Below are 17,213 nucleotides of genomic sequence, written 5' to 3'. Positions count from 1 at the left end.
GGAATGATGGTGTGCTATTTTAAAATTCATTAAGAACCATATTCGATCTACTTTTCCCCTCCTTTTTAAAAAATTAAAATAGATTTTTTTTCATATAACAAGAACAGAAATAAAGCATAACATTGTTAAGGGGTTTCAGGAAGTGATTTCAAATAATGGTTCATAGTATTCTCTTATAGCACAGGATTTATTAAGACAGCAGTTGCTTTTATGTCTGTGTTTTGGGGTATAGAATAGTTTATGCTAATGCACAGATGTCAAACCGCTGTCCTCAAGGGTGAGAATCCTGCTAGTTTTTTTTTTTAACTAACCCTGCCTTGCAGCTTTTTATTTTTTAAAGGACACCTGATGCAGCTAATCAGTGGCAGGCAAGACTGGAGTATCTGATAAATCACCTGCCCTCCAGTTCAACACCACTGAGCTAAATTGTTAAAAAACAGTTACAATAAGGCTGCTTATGTTTTTTTAAGGTGGAATATTAGTCCAGAACACTTAATGAAGATTAAGCTGGGTATTAGAATGGAGATAATAGGTGATTTCTTAATGTTAGAGATTAGAGGAAAACAGTGAAACTGGTCCTTGATGACAGAAAGAGGCATGAAATAATTAGCCTTTAGAGCCAAAGCATGCAGCAATCCACTTCTGAATGCGCAACACGTCTAACCTTAAGGCAGGTGGACTACAGCAGCAGAGGATAATGCTGAGTGTCAGTCCTGTCAGAGATAAGAACAGGAAACTGAGCCACCAGTTTCTGAGGACTCACTTAGATTGGACAGGAGAAGATTAGAAAATGTTGGGTCAGAATGATCCATAAAAACATAGTCCTTTCCAGGCTGAAGTAAAAAATGATCTCACTCGTTCAAATCCTCTTTCGCTCCAATTGTGATACTCACACTGAATCCTTGCAGGTCACCTTGACCATGTTTAAAAGTTAATGCCATCTGATTGGCTGATCAGGTTCCAACTTTATCGTAAATGTTGAGCAGGTTTAAGTGTTAAAATGGCTGGTAAATAGGCTTCAACAAATTCTATCTTCCTTGTATCTTGTACATTCCTAAAAATGACTTGGCTCACTTTAACGTTCTTAGGAAAAAACTCCAGTCCTCAATTTTTAAAACTAAAAATATCTCAGATGTGTCGCTTTTTCTGTTTGTAGGCCACTGCTGCCCTGCCCTGACCCTTACTTTAATTATGAGGCTGCAGAGCTGCTCGCCACAGTCAAAGCAGGAGTCTGTATGACCATGACAGATCCCAATGACCTCATTAAAACACATTTCGCCGACAGTTCATGACCTTAAGTACAGGCCCGCCTGCAATCTGATCACACTCCTTTAGAGCTAACAGATACAGCTAATGATGCCATGTTTTGTGTCTCTCTCTACTTAAAGGTTGTCCTCAAGTTGCTTTCTAGAAGTGCAGACTCATGCAGAACAGAGCCTGTGACCACATGGCTACAGTTTCTGACAGAAACAATCAATATATATATTTTTTAAATTACGCACATACACCAGCGATGAAGTGCAAAGATTTTACTTCTCACAAGTTAGAAGTTTGTGAACACAGCAAAACATCACAGACAGTTTTCAAGACATTCTGATTGTCATTTGAACCGATTTTTTATGGTTCAGAGGTCATGTATCCACATTTTTGGCAAATGAAAACAACAGGGATGACTTTTCAAGAGGGGTGCCTCTAATTTACATTATGTGGAACTATGAGTGTTGAAATAATTATACTGAACAATTAACTCTGTATTTTCCAGTATTGCAGATTTTTTCTTGATATAATTTAGTTATTATCCTGAATTTACAGTCTTTAAACAACAAATATTTGTAATATCATCTTTTTTCTATTTACCAATTGTAAAAAGCCTTCAGATTTACGGTAATTGCATGAATAATTTGTTGGGTATTATTTAAACAATTAAAAAAAATCACTCTACTACGGAGAGCAAAGCACCTTGCATGTTAGACCCACCAACAGACAGCCTTTTCACATAAACTGCATAGAAAAACATGTCGATGGCTAAACCAAGTGAAGAGTAAGCCGTGCATTCCTCAAAACCCCATTTTTTAACAAGGCATGGAAACTTCTTTTCACTTTCCTGGCTCTTTTAATCACAAAGGAGCTCATTCTGTAAAGTGTCAACACAAACGTTTTTCATCCAATCAACTCTATACAGAATATGTAAATGACTTCCACAAACTGTGAGGGAATGCCAGCTTTCATCAGTAAGGAAAAATAGAATAAACAAGCCAAACAAAAAAAATCTCTCACACATCCACTAACATATCAAAAATACTGCTTCTTAAATGTTAAAGTCTCTGTAGAAAAAGGCCTGAAATACATTAATATCAAACATGTACATGTATATTTGTATACAAATAAAATTTGATGCAAATTATTACTTTGTCAATAATCCTTTAAAGCTGTTACTACAGGACACGGCGCACCGTTTTCAAACCATGGACACTTGGAACCAGTGGACTGAACAATGAACAGAGCATCTGAACATGGAGCAATAACCACATTGCTTTAAAACACTGGTCTTCTGTGACTGTGATATGGCACGTACTGACATCATATCCTTTTCTGCAGTCCGGCAGTATTTTTTTCTCACAGTCAGACCTATTGGTCTCTTCAAACAAAGACAATTACAATCCTTAAAAGGAAAATATCATCGGTCGAGTGGAGCTATTGATTTCCATCTAAGTATGCGCGGTGCAAAAGTATGTGCGAGCATCAATCAAATTGTGGCTTACATCATTTCACCCCGTCTTGCACGGCTTCATTTAAACTCGCCTCATAACTTTTGATGATAAGGTCTTGCAGGATTTTAACCTTTTGGTTCAGACATCTGTCTAAGCAAACATATTATCACAGCTCTAAATTCATCTGTCTGCTTTGAAATACAGTGGCTGTCCTTTTATTTTGCCTTTTTTGTTTTTGCTTGGTTGACAGTAATCTTTTCCCAGCTTTCAAAATTGAAATATGAATTTCTTAGACTCTTGTCTGCTGTCTGTTGTGAGCAGTTAGCACTTTATTCATCTCAGAAATGATGTTTAATTTTTAGCTCCAGCTCCTCCAGGTTTGATCAGCCATGACCGATCAGTTGTCTCAGGCAATCAACCCATTTTCTTGTAACTCAAGTATCTCAATGGGCCCTGCAGATAGAAAAAAAAAGAAGAAACACATTAGTGCGAATATCTGTCTGCAGGGAGGAGAGCTACTTGACAGCCACAGCAGCAATATTTGCTTTTTTGTAAAGCAAAATGAAAGGACTCATCACCCAGAAGCAAGCACCCAATGACACGTGTTGAACTCACCAAAGTTAAGTGTCTGGCTTTAATGTCTTCTTTTAAAAAAAGGGCTTTTCATTTGGAGAAACATCAGAGACCTCACCATAGGTCATTTTATAAGCAGCTGTTGTTTCTTTTCACCGTTTCTTAATCAACCTGGAGTAGTCCAGGAAGCAGAGGGCCCCATCTGGGCTCCTACAAACCTGGTTCAGCGGTGGAGATATTGTTTTCTTCCCCAGAGTGTCGAGTGCAGCTGATGTCTCTAAATTTTAACAATAACCAAAGGGGCGTAAAATCCTCACATTAAGTTTGCTTCACAACCAAAGCTTTTTAAACTGCACTGAACCGTCAGCTGGCCTTTGACTCTCACACACATGCCTGCATGAGCGCGCATTGATGTACACATCAAACACATGTAACCCTTTAACATTACATTTTATGTAAACCAGCATGCCTCCACAGCTGGCACACTTGCTTTCCCATATCATGACTTTGTCTGAGTCACGGATAAAGGCACAAAGACCAGTCAGCATTCATTTCTAATTTTCTCTGGATTTGCTTCCAGGTTCTGGTATTTGCTAAAGTAGGTCATGCCTTTTTTGTGTGTGTTCCAGTGAAGCTTGCCTACTGTATCTCAATTAGATATATAATGCCACCGGCATGCAACACCATCTTTATTTGTTTCACTTAATTTAATTTAGCCTCATATTTTTTTCATCTGCATCTTATTAAAGAAACAAAAAAAGAAATGATGTATGCAGAAAAAGATAAGCAGACAGACGACATGTCTGTAAGCAGACTATCACTTCCAACAAACAGGCTGGAAAACAACAGTTCATTAATATTCGTTGTCAAAAAGTGTGCCTCATTTTGACACATGCAGTGAGTATCACTGCATGCCATGCATTTATGAGGTTTGAATATCATGGAAACAACACCGTTACTAGAACAGGTAATAGATACTGAGCAGGTTTACTCACTGTTACTTTATTCATTTATTTTAAGACCATATCAGATTTTAAAATTGACACACTACAAAGTAATATATAAGGAATTGAGTGAAAATAGGTTTGTTTACATCACAGCACCTTCAGAAGACTGGTTTTCATTTGTCGCCCTTTTGCATTTATGGTCAGATGCCAAACCTCAGTTTGTCACCTGTAATTGTACATCTCAGTAACAATAAAGTATAATCTATATTATACTTAATATAATCTAAATCTAATGCAGTCCGCTCCAGTCTGGTGCCGTCCAATCCAATGTAATGTAATGTAGTCTGCTCTATACTCTAATGTACTCTATTGTAATCCAGTCCAGTTTAGTCTAATCTAATCAATAACAAAAGTTATTTTGCTCTCTTTGCATATGATTTTGTTTGTGATTTGATGCCGTATAAATAAAATGATTTGAATTAAATGGAGCATCTGCTCTGCATAGAAATTTATCTGTGGAGGCATCACAGCCAGAAACACCTATTTTCATTCATGAAAGTTTGTTTATTATTCAAAGGCTCTTAAATTGCAGTGGATATACAGCTCTATGAAGACGAATAGAAAAAGTTTTTGATTTAGCTTGTGCTTGGTCCAAAAATGACTTTTTTTTCCCATAATAGCAACCCCGCCCTCATGTACATGCACATGCATAAACTCAGAGATATTATTCAGCATACAGATGCTGCTGAGTAGGAGTAAATGCATCAGCCAAGGGGAAAGGAAGAAAGAAATAAAGAAATAATGAGAGAGCAAGACCGCGAGAGGGGGAGGGAGGCAGAGCACTGGGCTATGAACCGGAGCGGTGAGCTGTGAGGAGTAAGTCAGTGCAGTTGACTCAGTCCTGACTCACGTTGGAGGCGGTGAAGATCCACCTCCTCCCTGCCCATGCAACCTTATCCTTCAGCCTAAAGCAGTAGAGCTCAGATGGCATAAACAAAGAAAGACTTCCACACTAATGGTCAGTGGTTTCTATTTCACAGGAACACTATATGATTGACAGTTATAGATTTGTGACAGATCGAAATATTTTCATGCCGTTGATCAACCTCCAGAAGATTCATCACATTTTTCATTTACCTTTCTATTAGTCTTGTGGTAATCTAGAGAGATAGTTTTAACAAAATCTGAAGTTTTAAAGACCCGTTCGGATCACCATTTGATCTATTTTAAAAGTGTTCCCAGTGGTCTTTCAATTATGATTATTTTAGCCAAAATCCATACAATCTATATCGTCTTTTAGAACATAGTTTCTGCAGAGTGGCAATTTTTCATTAGAATCACTCGTCTGAGTTGCGCCGTAGAGCAACCCTGCCCCCCTTCCCCTCCTTGTTGCTGAGAGCTCTGTGTTTACACTTTCTCCAGTTAGCTGACAGTCCCTCACATCTTTAACCTAACAATACCGGTGCAGTAAAAATGGTGAGCTCTCTGCCAGCCAGATGCCAGCTCTGACGGGGAAAACTAAAATGTAAATGGTTCTAGTCGTCTGCAAGTGGATGCATCAGACTGGAACGGAGCAGGGAGCTTGTGGCCCGCATTTTTTCTTCTGCTCCTGATTCGTAATGATTTGGATTGAGAAATACTCAGAATTGCAATTTTGAGCTTGATTTTCTTAATATATGTCCTCTATTATCAGAAAAAGGACACAAGAACATGTTAAAAACACAATTTTCATCAGAGTGGGTCCTTAAATGGATGTGCCTGCAGTAATATACATTTGCAGAGCTTGCCTGTGCACGTATTAGTGACCTTTAATTTGAGTTTTTTTATTTTTAGTCATGTTTTGTGCTCAGCTTTCACCTCGGTCACAACACACCGGGCTCCAGTTTCAAATTAGTCCAACATTTCAGATTCAGTTGATTACTTTTCCATTCTTTTATCATTTTATGTTTCTGCTTTTTGGTTTATCACGTTCTAGTTTGAGTTTTGTTTCTTGTTTGGCAATGCTTCAGTATTAAATTCAGTTTAGTTCCTTCCACCCAGCCATGTCTCTTATACTTAGCTCCTCCACAAACCTTAATCCCCGACAGCATGTTATTTTGGAAATGAGTGTTGAATTTTGTTGAATAGCATATAGTTTGCTCAAATGGAAGCACGTGTCTCCTATGCAGCCAAACCAGGACCTTTCATACTGCAGGTCAACAAACTTTCAGAGACTGAAAAAAGGTCACAGATTACTTCTGCGCCCTTCAACTAAAGTTCAGTACTGCAGCTTTTTTTTTAATCTGTTGCAGAGAGTACACAGAACACAAACAGGTTAATCGATTTAGTCTTAAAAAGGAGCTCCTAGCCTGAAAGCTTTTTCTTTGGTAATATTCCTAATTTTCTTTTGTCTATGCACAGCACATCCAGCATCTTGCCTTAACACAATATTTAACAAATGGAAGCTTCTCTGTGACATTAGCATCAACATTTTTGGCATACAGACAAGCTTTAGTGAATTCTACAGCAGTGTTCCCCACTGTCAGAAGTCAAAGGCAGTGGAAATCACATTTGAATGCTGAAAAGGGGACATTTGGGTGACTTTTGTACAATTTGTGCTTATGGTCATGCAAAAATGATCACATTTTACAAATTTTAAAAACATTTTTACAGCCTATTTTCCTTTAGTTTTAGAGACATCTGAAGTTTTGAATTTGACTGAAATAAAAAGATCAAATAAAATAAAGGGACAAATTCATAAATGATAGTTTTTAAAGTCTGCCTTACCTGTACCTCAGTCCATCAAAAATATCTATTCTGTTTAGTACTATACTCTGTCTCCAGACTAATCAGGATCCACTCATACAAGGTGAAAAGAGTAAAAGTGTTACACTGGGAGCAACCATCAAGTTGCAGCCTCATAGCAGCCAACGCTGTGCAGTCGAAACACCACCAGCCTCCACCCAATGCCAGTTTCATTCTTTTTCTCATTTCTCTAAGCCCCACATTTTTCTCCTTTCATCATCCCTCTTCCCCACTCTCTTACGCAATCTAATTTTCTCATTGCTTTATACTCACTGACCCCTAATAAAAAAAGCCAATTTGAGATTGCAGGGTCAGTCAGAGTATTAGATTTACTCATCAATGGATGCTATATCATACCACGATTCCCCAACCTTAACCTTCAAACAGTCCGCACCCAAAATCCCTGCACAAACACAGGAAACAAGCATTAAAATACACATCTCCCGAAGTGTTTTGCCCCTTCTGTACATTTCCATATTTAGTTGTCTTTTTTTGCTGTCTCTGTCTGTTTATCATAAATATTTGCAGCCTGGGTTACAAGTTTTGTCAAGGCCGATGCTGCAAAATTCGAGGCAGCGCTAGTGTCTTCTGTGGCCTGATCCAGCTAATTAAGGGCATTGCTGGGAGGAAAGAGCACTATTCTCATCTGACTGGAGGGGATGTTGTCTCCCCAAGTCTTACATGTCGACATGCAGTTTAACATGCATCTACAGACATTAAAAAACAAGCAGACCCCCACCCCTCCAACACACACACAAACATGGCTAAGAATTCCAACACCCCCCTTTTTTAAATAATTATCTGTAGTCGCGCACACATCAAACACCGGTTTTATAGGCCTTATTACCCTTTAATAGAGGCTGATAAAGTGGAGAATACCAACTGCTCAATATTGACTGGGAGGATGTGAGATTACTGCTGATTTATATTCCTTTGAGGAAATAAAGTGCTCCATTTATCCTGCTGCTTTATCTCTGTTCAAGAGCAGAACTGATCAGCTTACCGTCCATTTAGCCTAAAAGATATCATATAACTGATTTATAAAGTGAGGGTGTCTACCCAAAAAAAGAATTATTTCTACATGTAGAGAAAAGGTCGTAATAGTAAAGTGTTAACCCCTTTATAATATTTTCACAGTTTTGCAAAAAGACGGCCACGTCTTTTACCTTCTCTTTTAATCTAGTTTTTTCTTTGTGCTTTTAATTTGTCTTTTTCTATAAATTACTTTGAATTGCCTTTTGCATAACTTTAGCTTTAAAATAAAGATACCTCCCTGTTTTGGGGTATTATTTCCTGCAAATGCATCATACTGTATGCCACAGAAGGAATTGGTAAGAGATTTTCATGCATTTTCTTCCAAGAAGGTAGGAAATCAGCGCTGCAGGACTCTCCTGTACTTCTGCCCTTCCAAGCTCATGCATAATGCATACAAACGTGGTTTGGGAATCTGCAAAATGCTTGAATCTTCTAAGAAAATTAATTGTCTTCACATGGATTTTTTTTAGACTTTACCATACAAAGTACAGTCTGTCGACATAATTTGCACTGACTGTAAGCAGATTTGAGAACCTCATACTATCAAAGAGCCCTGCATTTTGAACTTGTTGCTAATAATATTCTGAGCGGTCTTTTACATTTTCAGTTCAGATCAGAGAGCATCAACTTGTTTAAAAAAAGAAAGACCTGAAATCATGACTCATTCAACCACACTGTGTTTTTACTGTGCGTTTTTTTTTTGTTGCTGTTGTTTTTTCTTTTGTGCTTTGTCTTTCTTTGCACCATTACATTTTAATTGCATTGGGGACTTTAACAGTTTTCTAGAGCTCCAAATAAAAATAAATAAAGATTTCCCAAAAATACTCCTTATCTCTTGTGTTATTCAAACAACAGACAGCCCTTAATGTATTAACTGCTGAGAGAATGAGGCTTATGGTCTGTCAATCTCTGAGCTACACTGCAGCCTTTGGGAGAAATGACTGTTCTATAGATTCCTTAAGTGGCTAAGACGGGTGGTTGCTGTTGCCAAAACACTGAGTCAATTTGATTTACTCGTCATGAGTTTCAAAGGAGCTTTAATTCAACGGAATTAGATAAATATTGATATATTTGACAAGTTTTTATCTGAAACTTACATCTTTGAAATGATGATTTCAAATGAATAAAGGTGGAACTTGCAGCATCAAAATAAAAAATTCTTACTATAAAAACTAAAAAAAAAACTAAGAGAAATCTATTTTTTCCCTGAAATTAACACAAAAAATGCTTTAAAATTGATTCATGAAGTTGATGAATCAACATTGCATTTTCTAAATGCAGATCGATTCAATTTAATTAATTGATTTTTTTAAGCCCAGCCCTTGTGGCTAATATATCATAAATGTTGAAGAAAAAATGTAAAAAAAAGTCACATTCACTGCATGTTTCAATCAATGATTTGGATTTTTTGTTGTATCCACAAACACATGAAAAATCAACACAACACAGTGGTTTAAAAAAGACATTTTTTTACAAATAAAATTGAATTGAATTAAACAAAACTAAAAACTTAAGTGTTGAACTAGACATAAATAGTTCTTTATGCCGTCCCTTTTTCTTCCCCTCATCTGAGGATAAGAAATGTGAAACCTTTGATCATGAGCTTCCTGTTTTTATGTAAAGCAGATGGTTGTCTATCAATGAAAACCCGTCTTGTCCATTAAGTATGTTATCTTTGATTTCCCTTTATTCTTTCATCAGAGAACTGAAACTTTGAGTCCATATTGTTTTGTCTTTTTTGACATAAAAATTGTGGATAAAAATACAATTACCTTCTGCACATTTCTGCGTGTCCACTTATGGGAGCATTTTAATGCCTGAGATGAAAACTCTAGGAAGCTGCTTCACTTGTTTTATCCAAAAGGATTTCAATTATTAAGCATCCTCTCAAAGAAACAACATCCTGACTTTCAGAGTTCAGAGAATGCTGTTGCTCATCCAGTAAACTCTAACAAGAACATCACACTTTGATTAAATGTCTACCGTCATGGATAACACAATAAACATGTAGGAGGACACATAGTCATGCATCAGTTTGCACACATAATTGCACATTACCTTGTTCCTCTTTACCCTATTGGAAAACACAGTCATACATGCACAAACACTTACCGTCTCATTTGGATTTCTCTGTTGTTGTTGTCGTCGGCCGTATGGCGCTGCCTTTCTTTCCTTTTCGACGCACTCTATCCCCCTTTTCCTGTCTGTTTCCCAAACATTCCTATTGTTGTCAGTATAATCCAAAGTTCAATTGGAGTGGAAGGCGCTGACGAGGTTAAAAAACAAATAATTATTCAAGACTTTAGATTACGACGTGACAAAGGGGGCTTGTTGTCAAACCGTTGTGGTGGTTGATTTGCGTAAGATTGTTTTATGGGGCTTCAGGGAAGGTGCGTGAGGAGGCACACAAGGTGGAAGAGTGTTTGTCGTTGGTGGAAAGCTGTGGCTGACAGGGAGCCCTCCATTTTCCAACAATAGTTCGTGAGAAAGAGGATGAGGAGGACGGGGTGAAGAGGAGCAGCAGTGCACAGGGCTGAGCCGCAGGTCGCTCAGCTCAGCCTGTAAGTGGAGTTCTGTCTCATCGACATCATATTGGAGGTCACAGTCTGGGCAGTAGCCGTGATACTGGACCTTCTCACTGAAACGGACACGCTCTCTCTCACGGGGCTCCCTGCCGGGGGCCTTTGGGCATTTGTTCTTGTCATGCCTCAGAAGCGGCATGGGCTTCGGCAATGTGGGAACAAGGCCTGATTCAGGAATCCCGCCATCATTGGAAATGAAGCATGGAGTAGAGGAGAATAAATCCTTGTTTGGTTTCAGTGGGAAAAGCCCGCCGTTCCTAAATAAAGACCCGTTAGCCTTTGATATATTCCCTGATAAAACTAAAGTCGGATGAGGCAGACTTTTGGCGTTGTGATCTTCAGCTCTCTGTGAGGTGAGTCTCGGCGGTGGCAGGGGTGGGTGTGGCTTCTTCAGGACAGTCAAGACTGCCAAGGGGTTGGCAGGAACCCGATTGAAGGGCACCTGTGTTTTAAAAAAGTATTCCTCTGGAAGAAGCTTCATCTTCTCCAGACTAGAAGCAGTTGTAGTGGTGGTGGTGGAGCTGGAGCTGGAGTTGAGCGTGTCAGTCTTTGAGCTGTCTGTCAGTCCTTCCTCCTCCAGTTGCAGGTCACAAGTCAGGGTGTCAATCTCATGAACAACCTGGTGACAAGCAGGAGAAGTGTCACTGTGACAGCTCAGGTCAAGGTTAATAAATTTATGTGACAACTTGGCATGAGACTAGGAAATATCACCAATAACAATCTCAGCTGCAAAGAAAATCAAGAGAAAAGAAAACAAGGCTGTGGAAGAGAACAAAACAAATTCTATCACAAAATCGTTTGATCTTCCCTAAGAAAACACTAAAAAGGTCTCTTTTTGGTTTCAGGTCCCCCAGTCGGGACTCGAACTGGGACTTTCTTGCTGTGAAGCAAAAACAACTTCCCAATAGAAAATGTCATTTAGCTTATTTAGCACTCAGAACCTACCAGACAAATGCTTAAATGATGTGTCAAAAAGGTTCATTTTTATATCTACCAGGAAGGCAAGACTTAAAAACCATTTTGTGTGATCACATAGGAATAAACACTGTTAAAGCGGATTACTTTTAATGTTTGAAAACTAACTTTTCTCTTTGGTGTGTGGGCACAACAAAATAAGAGGACAAAAGGACCTTAAATGTTTTGCAAAAAATGGTTCCATTTAATTAGTTCTTTTTTTTTTTTTTTTTTTTTTTTAATTTATTCTGATGACCTAAAACAAGTTTGATCCAACCATATATGTGATCAGTAGAGCTGTCTGATATTTCATCATTTTCCTCTTGACGTGCAATGAAAATCACAAACTTGTGCATTCAAGAGTACATTTTTAGAGAAATCTCTGTGTGTACAAAAAGGAACAATGCCTTCAACTTGTGCAAAAAAGACTCCTTCAAATTCCTTTGAGACATGATGCCTGATTGAACTTTCTTCATCCATACATATGTCTATCCATCCAACCATCCATGCACCCTGTCAGTTTCTGCATCACTTTGTTAAAGCCTATGGAGGAGACTAGAGCCATCCCAGCTGAAAGTTGTCCTGAGGCTGGTACACAACTCCCCTCCAGTCTTCAAACACTAACCATCTAAAGGTATCTAAGGCCAAAAAGGAACTGACTACAAGAGGAACTTGTTGTACCAAGACACTGGAAAACTGTTGTAATGACTTTCAGATAAATGGTTTTAAACGGTAAAAACTGGAAATATAAAACATTTTCTTTATGGGTTTAAAGTTGATTTTTTTAAAATTGTCTGTGTTTCACCAATTTTATTTCTGTTAAACATAAATTCCTTCCTTGATTTGTTCCTTTTGATGAAATCGGCTTGGATGCTCAAAACTAAAGTTAATTATACGACTTAGAATTTGGAAAGTCTAACATACTGTGACTGATAATTCCAATATTCAACTCTTTAAACTCTGTTCTGTTTAAAACCCACAAAGGAAACTGACAAAAACTTCTATCAGTCTTATATTCCAGCTTTTCCTGTGCAGGGCATTGACTGTACATGAGGACTGGACTGAGTGAGTGTGATGTCACCCACTGAAAAGGGATAACTTCTTCTGGCTCCAGCAAAATGATGTCAATTGAGTCGCCATTTTCCACGATACGGATGCCGCCATATTGGAGCTGAACGTCCTGTGATTGGTATGATTGGTCCTAGTTGGTCTGGGTCAACATTTCTATGGCAACTACTCTTGCCAGTCAGGAGTGAGCTTGTTGGAAGGTCACGTTCCCTATTATTTGAAAGTGGACTTGGGAGAATCTGGCATTCAAATGTTTTGATACTTTTATTGTGGCATCTAATTGGTCAGTTATAAAATTGAAAAATGTCATGTAAAAATATTATTAGCAAGCATATGTAAAGGTTATGTTGACAAAAACATAGCTGCTTATTTCTCAGTAGAAGTCTATTGGATTTTGGCTTCCTGGAGCCCCTGGGTACTTCCTATTTGCCACTCCTCATATACAGTCAATGGTGTGTAGGGTCACGGGGTTGCTGACGCCTATCCCACTTCGGGGTAAAGGTGAGGTGCAATGCTTGTCTGTTGATTGCAGGGCCACCCAGTCCCAAACAAACCAAAGTGACAGTTTACAATCACCAAATTAATCCTACAAAACATGTTTTTGGCCTGTGGAAGGATGACAGAAAAAGTCCACACATGCACAGGGAGAACATGCAAACTCCACACAGACAGGACCCGGCTGGGATTTGGACCAGGGCCTTCTTGTTTCAAAGCAACAGCGCTGCGCAGCCTGTGACAAAACTTGTACTCACTTTTTGAAGTAGAGCTTCAGAAAACTACATGGGCCTAATTTAAAACACGATTGCATGTAAGGCTCTGAAATGCATGTCCAAATAGTGGCTTGAAAAGAAGCCGGGAGAAGAAGAAAAAGAGCTAGAGAAAGAAAACTGAAGAGAGAGATAGTCTGTTAGTGCAAATCAGGCAAAGAGCTAAACTCTCTATGCAGTCTTTAAATGGATAATTTGTTGGGACACACACAAGAGGTAACACCAGTATCCCATCGTGCAGCCCCTGCTGTAGGCCAGGCAGCCCAAGCGCCTGTGCCAAGCATCTGGGCAGGGTCCCCTTTCAGAGGCAGGCTGAGCTCCAGCCTGTGAGTTTTAACAGATAACTGCATTTCAGATGGATTATGCCCCAAACACTGGCTTTGATTGAAACACCCCCTTGAGGTATGTATTCAATGTCTGTGCAGTATCAGAATAAATGATCTTCTACACAATTTCCTGCAGGGAAAAAAAGAGGGTAAAAGAAACAGGGCACATTCGAAAAAGATCACGATAGACAGATAACAATGTCTTTTTTATTAACTGTGATGGCTGCCGATGTAAATGTTAAACATGTGGAAAATCTAAAAGGAGTCGTATTAATCTCAAGATGTAAAAAGAAAGCAGAGGAGCAGAAGGAGAGCCATTTATAATGTAAAAGAAGGTTTTATAATAATGACAGCTCTAGTTGAAAGTTTTAGCAAAACAGTCTGAATGCACGATTTACAAATTTATGTCAGCCTGAGAAGAAAATCTAGTGGATTTTTTTTAAAATTTGGATTTATTGGTTTTAGAATTAAGCTATATTGATAATAAAAAATGTGCTTTTCGTACCATGCAGCTCAAATCGCTTTACAGTTAAAAACAAGCAGACAAACAGAAGAAAAAAAGAAAATTAAAACAAACCAATTGATGTACAACCAACAACCCCCCACTCAATGAATGTAGGCATGACTGTAGTGACAACAGAAACGTATGCCTCGACTCTTCTGGGAGGAATCACTTTCATAGAAGGAGCTCTGTTTCAAAAACTTTACAGAAAACTTTATTGATCTTATACCATTCAGCAACACCGCTGCTTCTTTAACACTTTGAATTCAATTTCCAATTCTTTATTATTTAGCATGAATGAAAAAGAAAAGAGAGGGAAAGAAAAAAAAACAACAACCAACAAGCAGAATCCATCTCTCTTTTATACAAGGAGATAATTTGCAGCAAACAACAGCAACAGCATTTAGATGATGAAATAAAATGCAAAGGCGCCTTCATGGTTGAATCAACTTGTCCATTAAATATTAATTGTGATTACATTTTTCTCACTTTCATCATAGTTGGGAGTGAGTCAGAGCGAAGACTCTGTCCTGTCATTTCACTCCCCACATCCTCCCTGCCAAATGTCTTTCATGTTGGAGATGATGATCACATTAGTGGGCAAGAGGAGGAGTGCAGCCCTGTCTTTTTGTGCATGTGTGAACGCGTGATTGTGTGCCATTTCCAGGCCACCCAGAGGTGGATGTCAGCCTCCCATCTGGGTGCTTGGACCACGTTAAAGAAAGACATTCAGCTCACCTCTTTTAGTTCTTTTGCCACATCCTTGAGGTCTCCCAGGATAGTTTCCAAATTCTCCACGATTGTCTTAATCTCCCTTTTCACTTGTACTTTGGAGACTACTCCTTCAGCCTCCGCATTTGATGTTCCTGACATTCTTCAGTTTATGGCACAATCTGGGCTATTTGGTGAAGGAACACAACAAGACAAAATCCTTTGGTGTTGACGATGCCACTGTGCCAACGCATGCTCCCTCAGTTCTGCGCTCCTTCCACTTCTGCTCCCACATCGTGGTCAGGACGAGGCGAAGAAGTGACGTCGGACGGCATTCTATATCTACCGCTAGGCATGCGCACTGGAGCGGAACACATACCACAAAAATAACGGTATATCAAAATATTGGATCATGCTGTCTGACACAGGCGGCACATTCACGCGCGTCAATGTTGGGTGAAAATGTAGAAAAAAAAAGACATGCCAAACGAAATATGTCACGTCAACACGGGGTTTAACATTTCTGGGGGAAAGAAAATAGTCGAATTTATGATGAAAAATATTAGCAGAGAGGAACAAGTAGCATCTCTTTGCACGTTACTGGGTTCATCGCTGCTGTGACGGTCCATAATAATCCACAAATATCAAGCAAAATGGGATATATTCCTCCACTTTCCCCGAAATAGCCGTTTCTGACGATGACGCCCGAGTAACGACGCCACTTTCCGCTGAAAAACACATCGCAGGGTTCATCTTGTCTCCATCACAGCCTCCTTGGAGAGTGTGAGGAGAGCAGGCAGCGTCCGGGCGCAGAGCAGCCTGGTGCGCTCTGCCTGCCTCTCCTCCTTCCCTCGGATTATCCAGTCCGACTGCTGCTCACTGTTTTCTCCCTGTTATGATGATGCAAAAGCTCTTGGTTGTGCTTTCAAAAAGTTGCAGCACATGTTTCCTACTAAAACAGTCCAATCCAGCAATTTCCTGCTGCTTAAGGCTTTGTTTCTCACAAATTTCTTAAAATCCAGGTATAAGTATCATTTTAACAGAAAAAAATAGAAACAGAAAAGTTTAAATAGCAACAACTTCTCAATTACACATTGCTACATTGACTGAAATTTTCCAGTTTGCTGAGAAAGTAAGACATTTGAACAAATACATCAGAGTCTAATACTGTATACCAATTGGAACTTCATAGAAAAAAGCAATTTTCAGTTTCTAACTGACCAAAATCCAGGGAAAGCCACAAAGTCCCACCTCGCTGTTTTAAAAAGACACCCTTTCTTTATGTTTTTGTGGCCATTAAATATTTACAACAATTGAATTACAACAGGATAATATTTGTTTAACAAAAAACAACTTTGACATATTACTTTCCCCAGCAGCAGCCCATCCAAGTTGCTTTCAAAATAATATCAACCCTGTCTCAAACAAAGCCCTGCTGCAGCAGATTTACTTATTTACAATTTAAAATGCAAAAAAAAAAAAAAACTCAAAGTGAAACATGACATTTTCTATCATATTAATGGACGCATGCTGGACTGTAGATTAAACCTTTTACCATATTTTTGCTCAGTTATCGGATGTGTTAAAAGTCTAAACACAAATGATAAAGCTTAAAGAAATTGACCAAAACTAAAAACTCCTTATTTATTTAAATTATTAGCCTTTTTCTTTCAAAATCAAAGAGCCACAATAAAGGGAACATGTGGCTCCGGAGCCTCAGGTTGGAGACCCATGCCCCAGAGGCTTTACCTTTAAAATTTGAACATTTATGTTGCGCATATTGCCAATTTTGGCTGATAAAACACATCATTAATAAATATACAGTATGTTGTGTATGCTGACCACCAATATTAGTAATAAGAGCATATCACCCTGCTGTTAATATTGCTGCAAGAATAGCCTACATTTTGTAGCTATAGGGCAAAATTTTAAAATAATTTGTCATTTAATCAAATTAAAATGAATATTTTGTCACTAACAAAAACTACTACATCGATTTCTTGAATCCAAAAACTAGATTTTTTAAAAATAATTTTAATTTTAACACAAAAGAACTTTTGTAGGTTTTTAAGTACAAGAATTGAATGTTCTGATATAAAAATAATAAATAAAATTGCAACTAATATATTTCAGGACTTAAACATACTAAATACAGTATTTTAAATAAATAATAACAAAAAAAGAAAAAACAAACAAACAAGAAAACTGATGGAACTTAACATTTTTCTCTTTTAAAAAGTATTTGTCGCTAAG

The 17,213-nt window shown here is 38.3% G+C and overlaps 1 protein-coding gene across 1 annotated transcript; it reads right to left on the bottom strand.

Annotated features, from left to right (window-relative positions):
* Positions 1-219: 219 nt before the first annotated feature.
* On the bottom strand, positions 220-16,343 carry prr16 (proline rich 16). The gene is made up of 3 exons (XM_023958303.1): positions 14,988-16,343; positions 10,163-11,251; positions 220-3,164 (listed from the first exon to the last, which is right to left on the bottom strand). Exons 1-2 carry the CDS (start codon positions 15,120-15,122, stop codon positions 10,385-10,387), a joined length of 1,002 nt encoding a protein of 333 aa, XP_023814071.1. The 5' UTR covers positions 15,123-16,343; the 3' UTR covers positions 220-3,164; positions 10,163-10,384.
* Positions 16,344-17,213: the final 870 nt, after the last annotated feature.

The sequence above is a fragment of the Oryzias latipes genome, chromosome 9 (assembly GCF_002234675.1).
Source record: "Oryzias latipes chromosome 9, ASM223467v1".
Taxonomy (NCBI): Eukaryota; Metazoa; Chordata; class Actinopteri; order Beloniformes; family Adrianichthyidae; genus Oryzias; species Oryzias latipes.
This window is presented reverse-complemented; position numbering and strand designations above follow the sequence as displayed.

Bases quoted from the DNA above. Each gene is read 5' to 3' on its own strand.
- prr16 (XM_023958303.1), bottom strand. From the start codon at position 15,122: ATGTCAGGAACATCAAATGCGGAGGCTGAAGGAGTAGTCTCCAAAGTA. The intron at 11,252-14,987 runs GTGAGCTGAATG...GCTTGTCACCAG, and splicing joins TGGCAAAAGAACTAAAAGAG to GTTGTTCATGAGATTGACAC.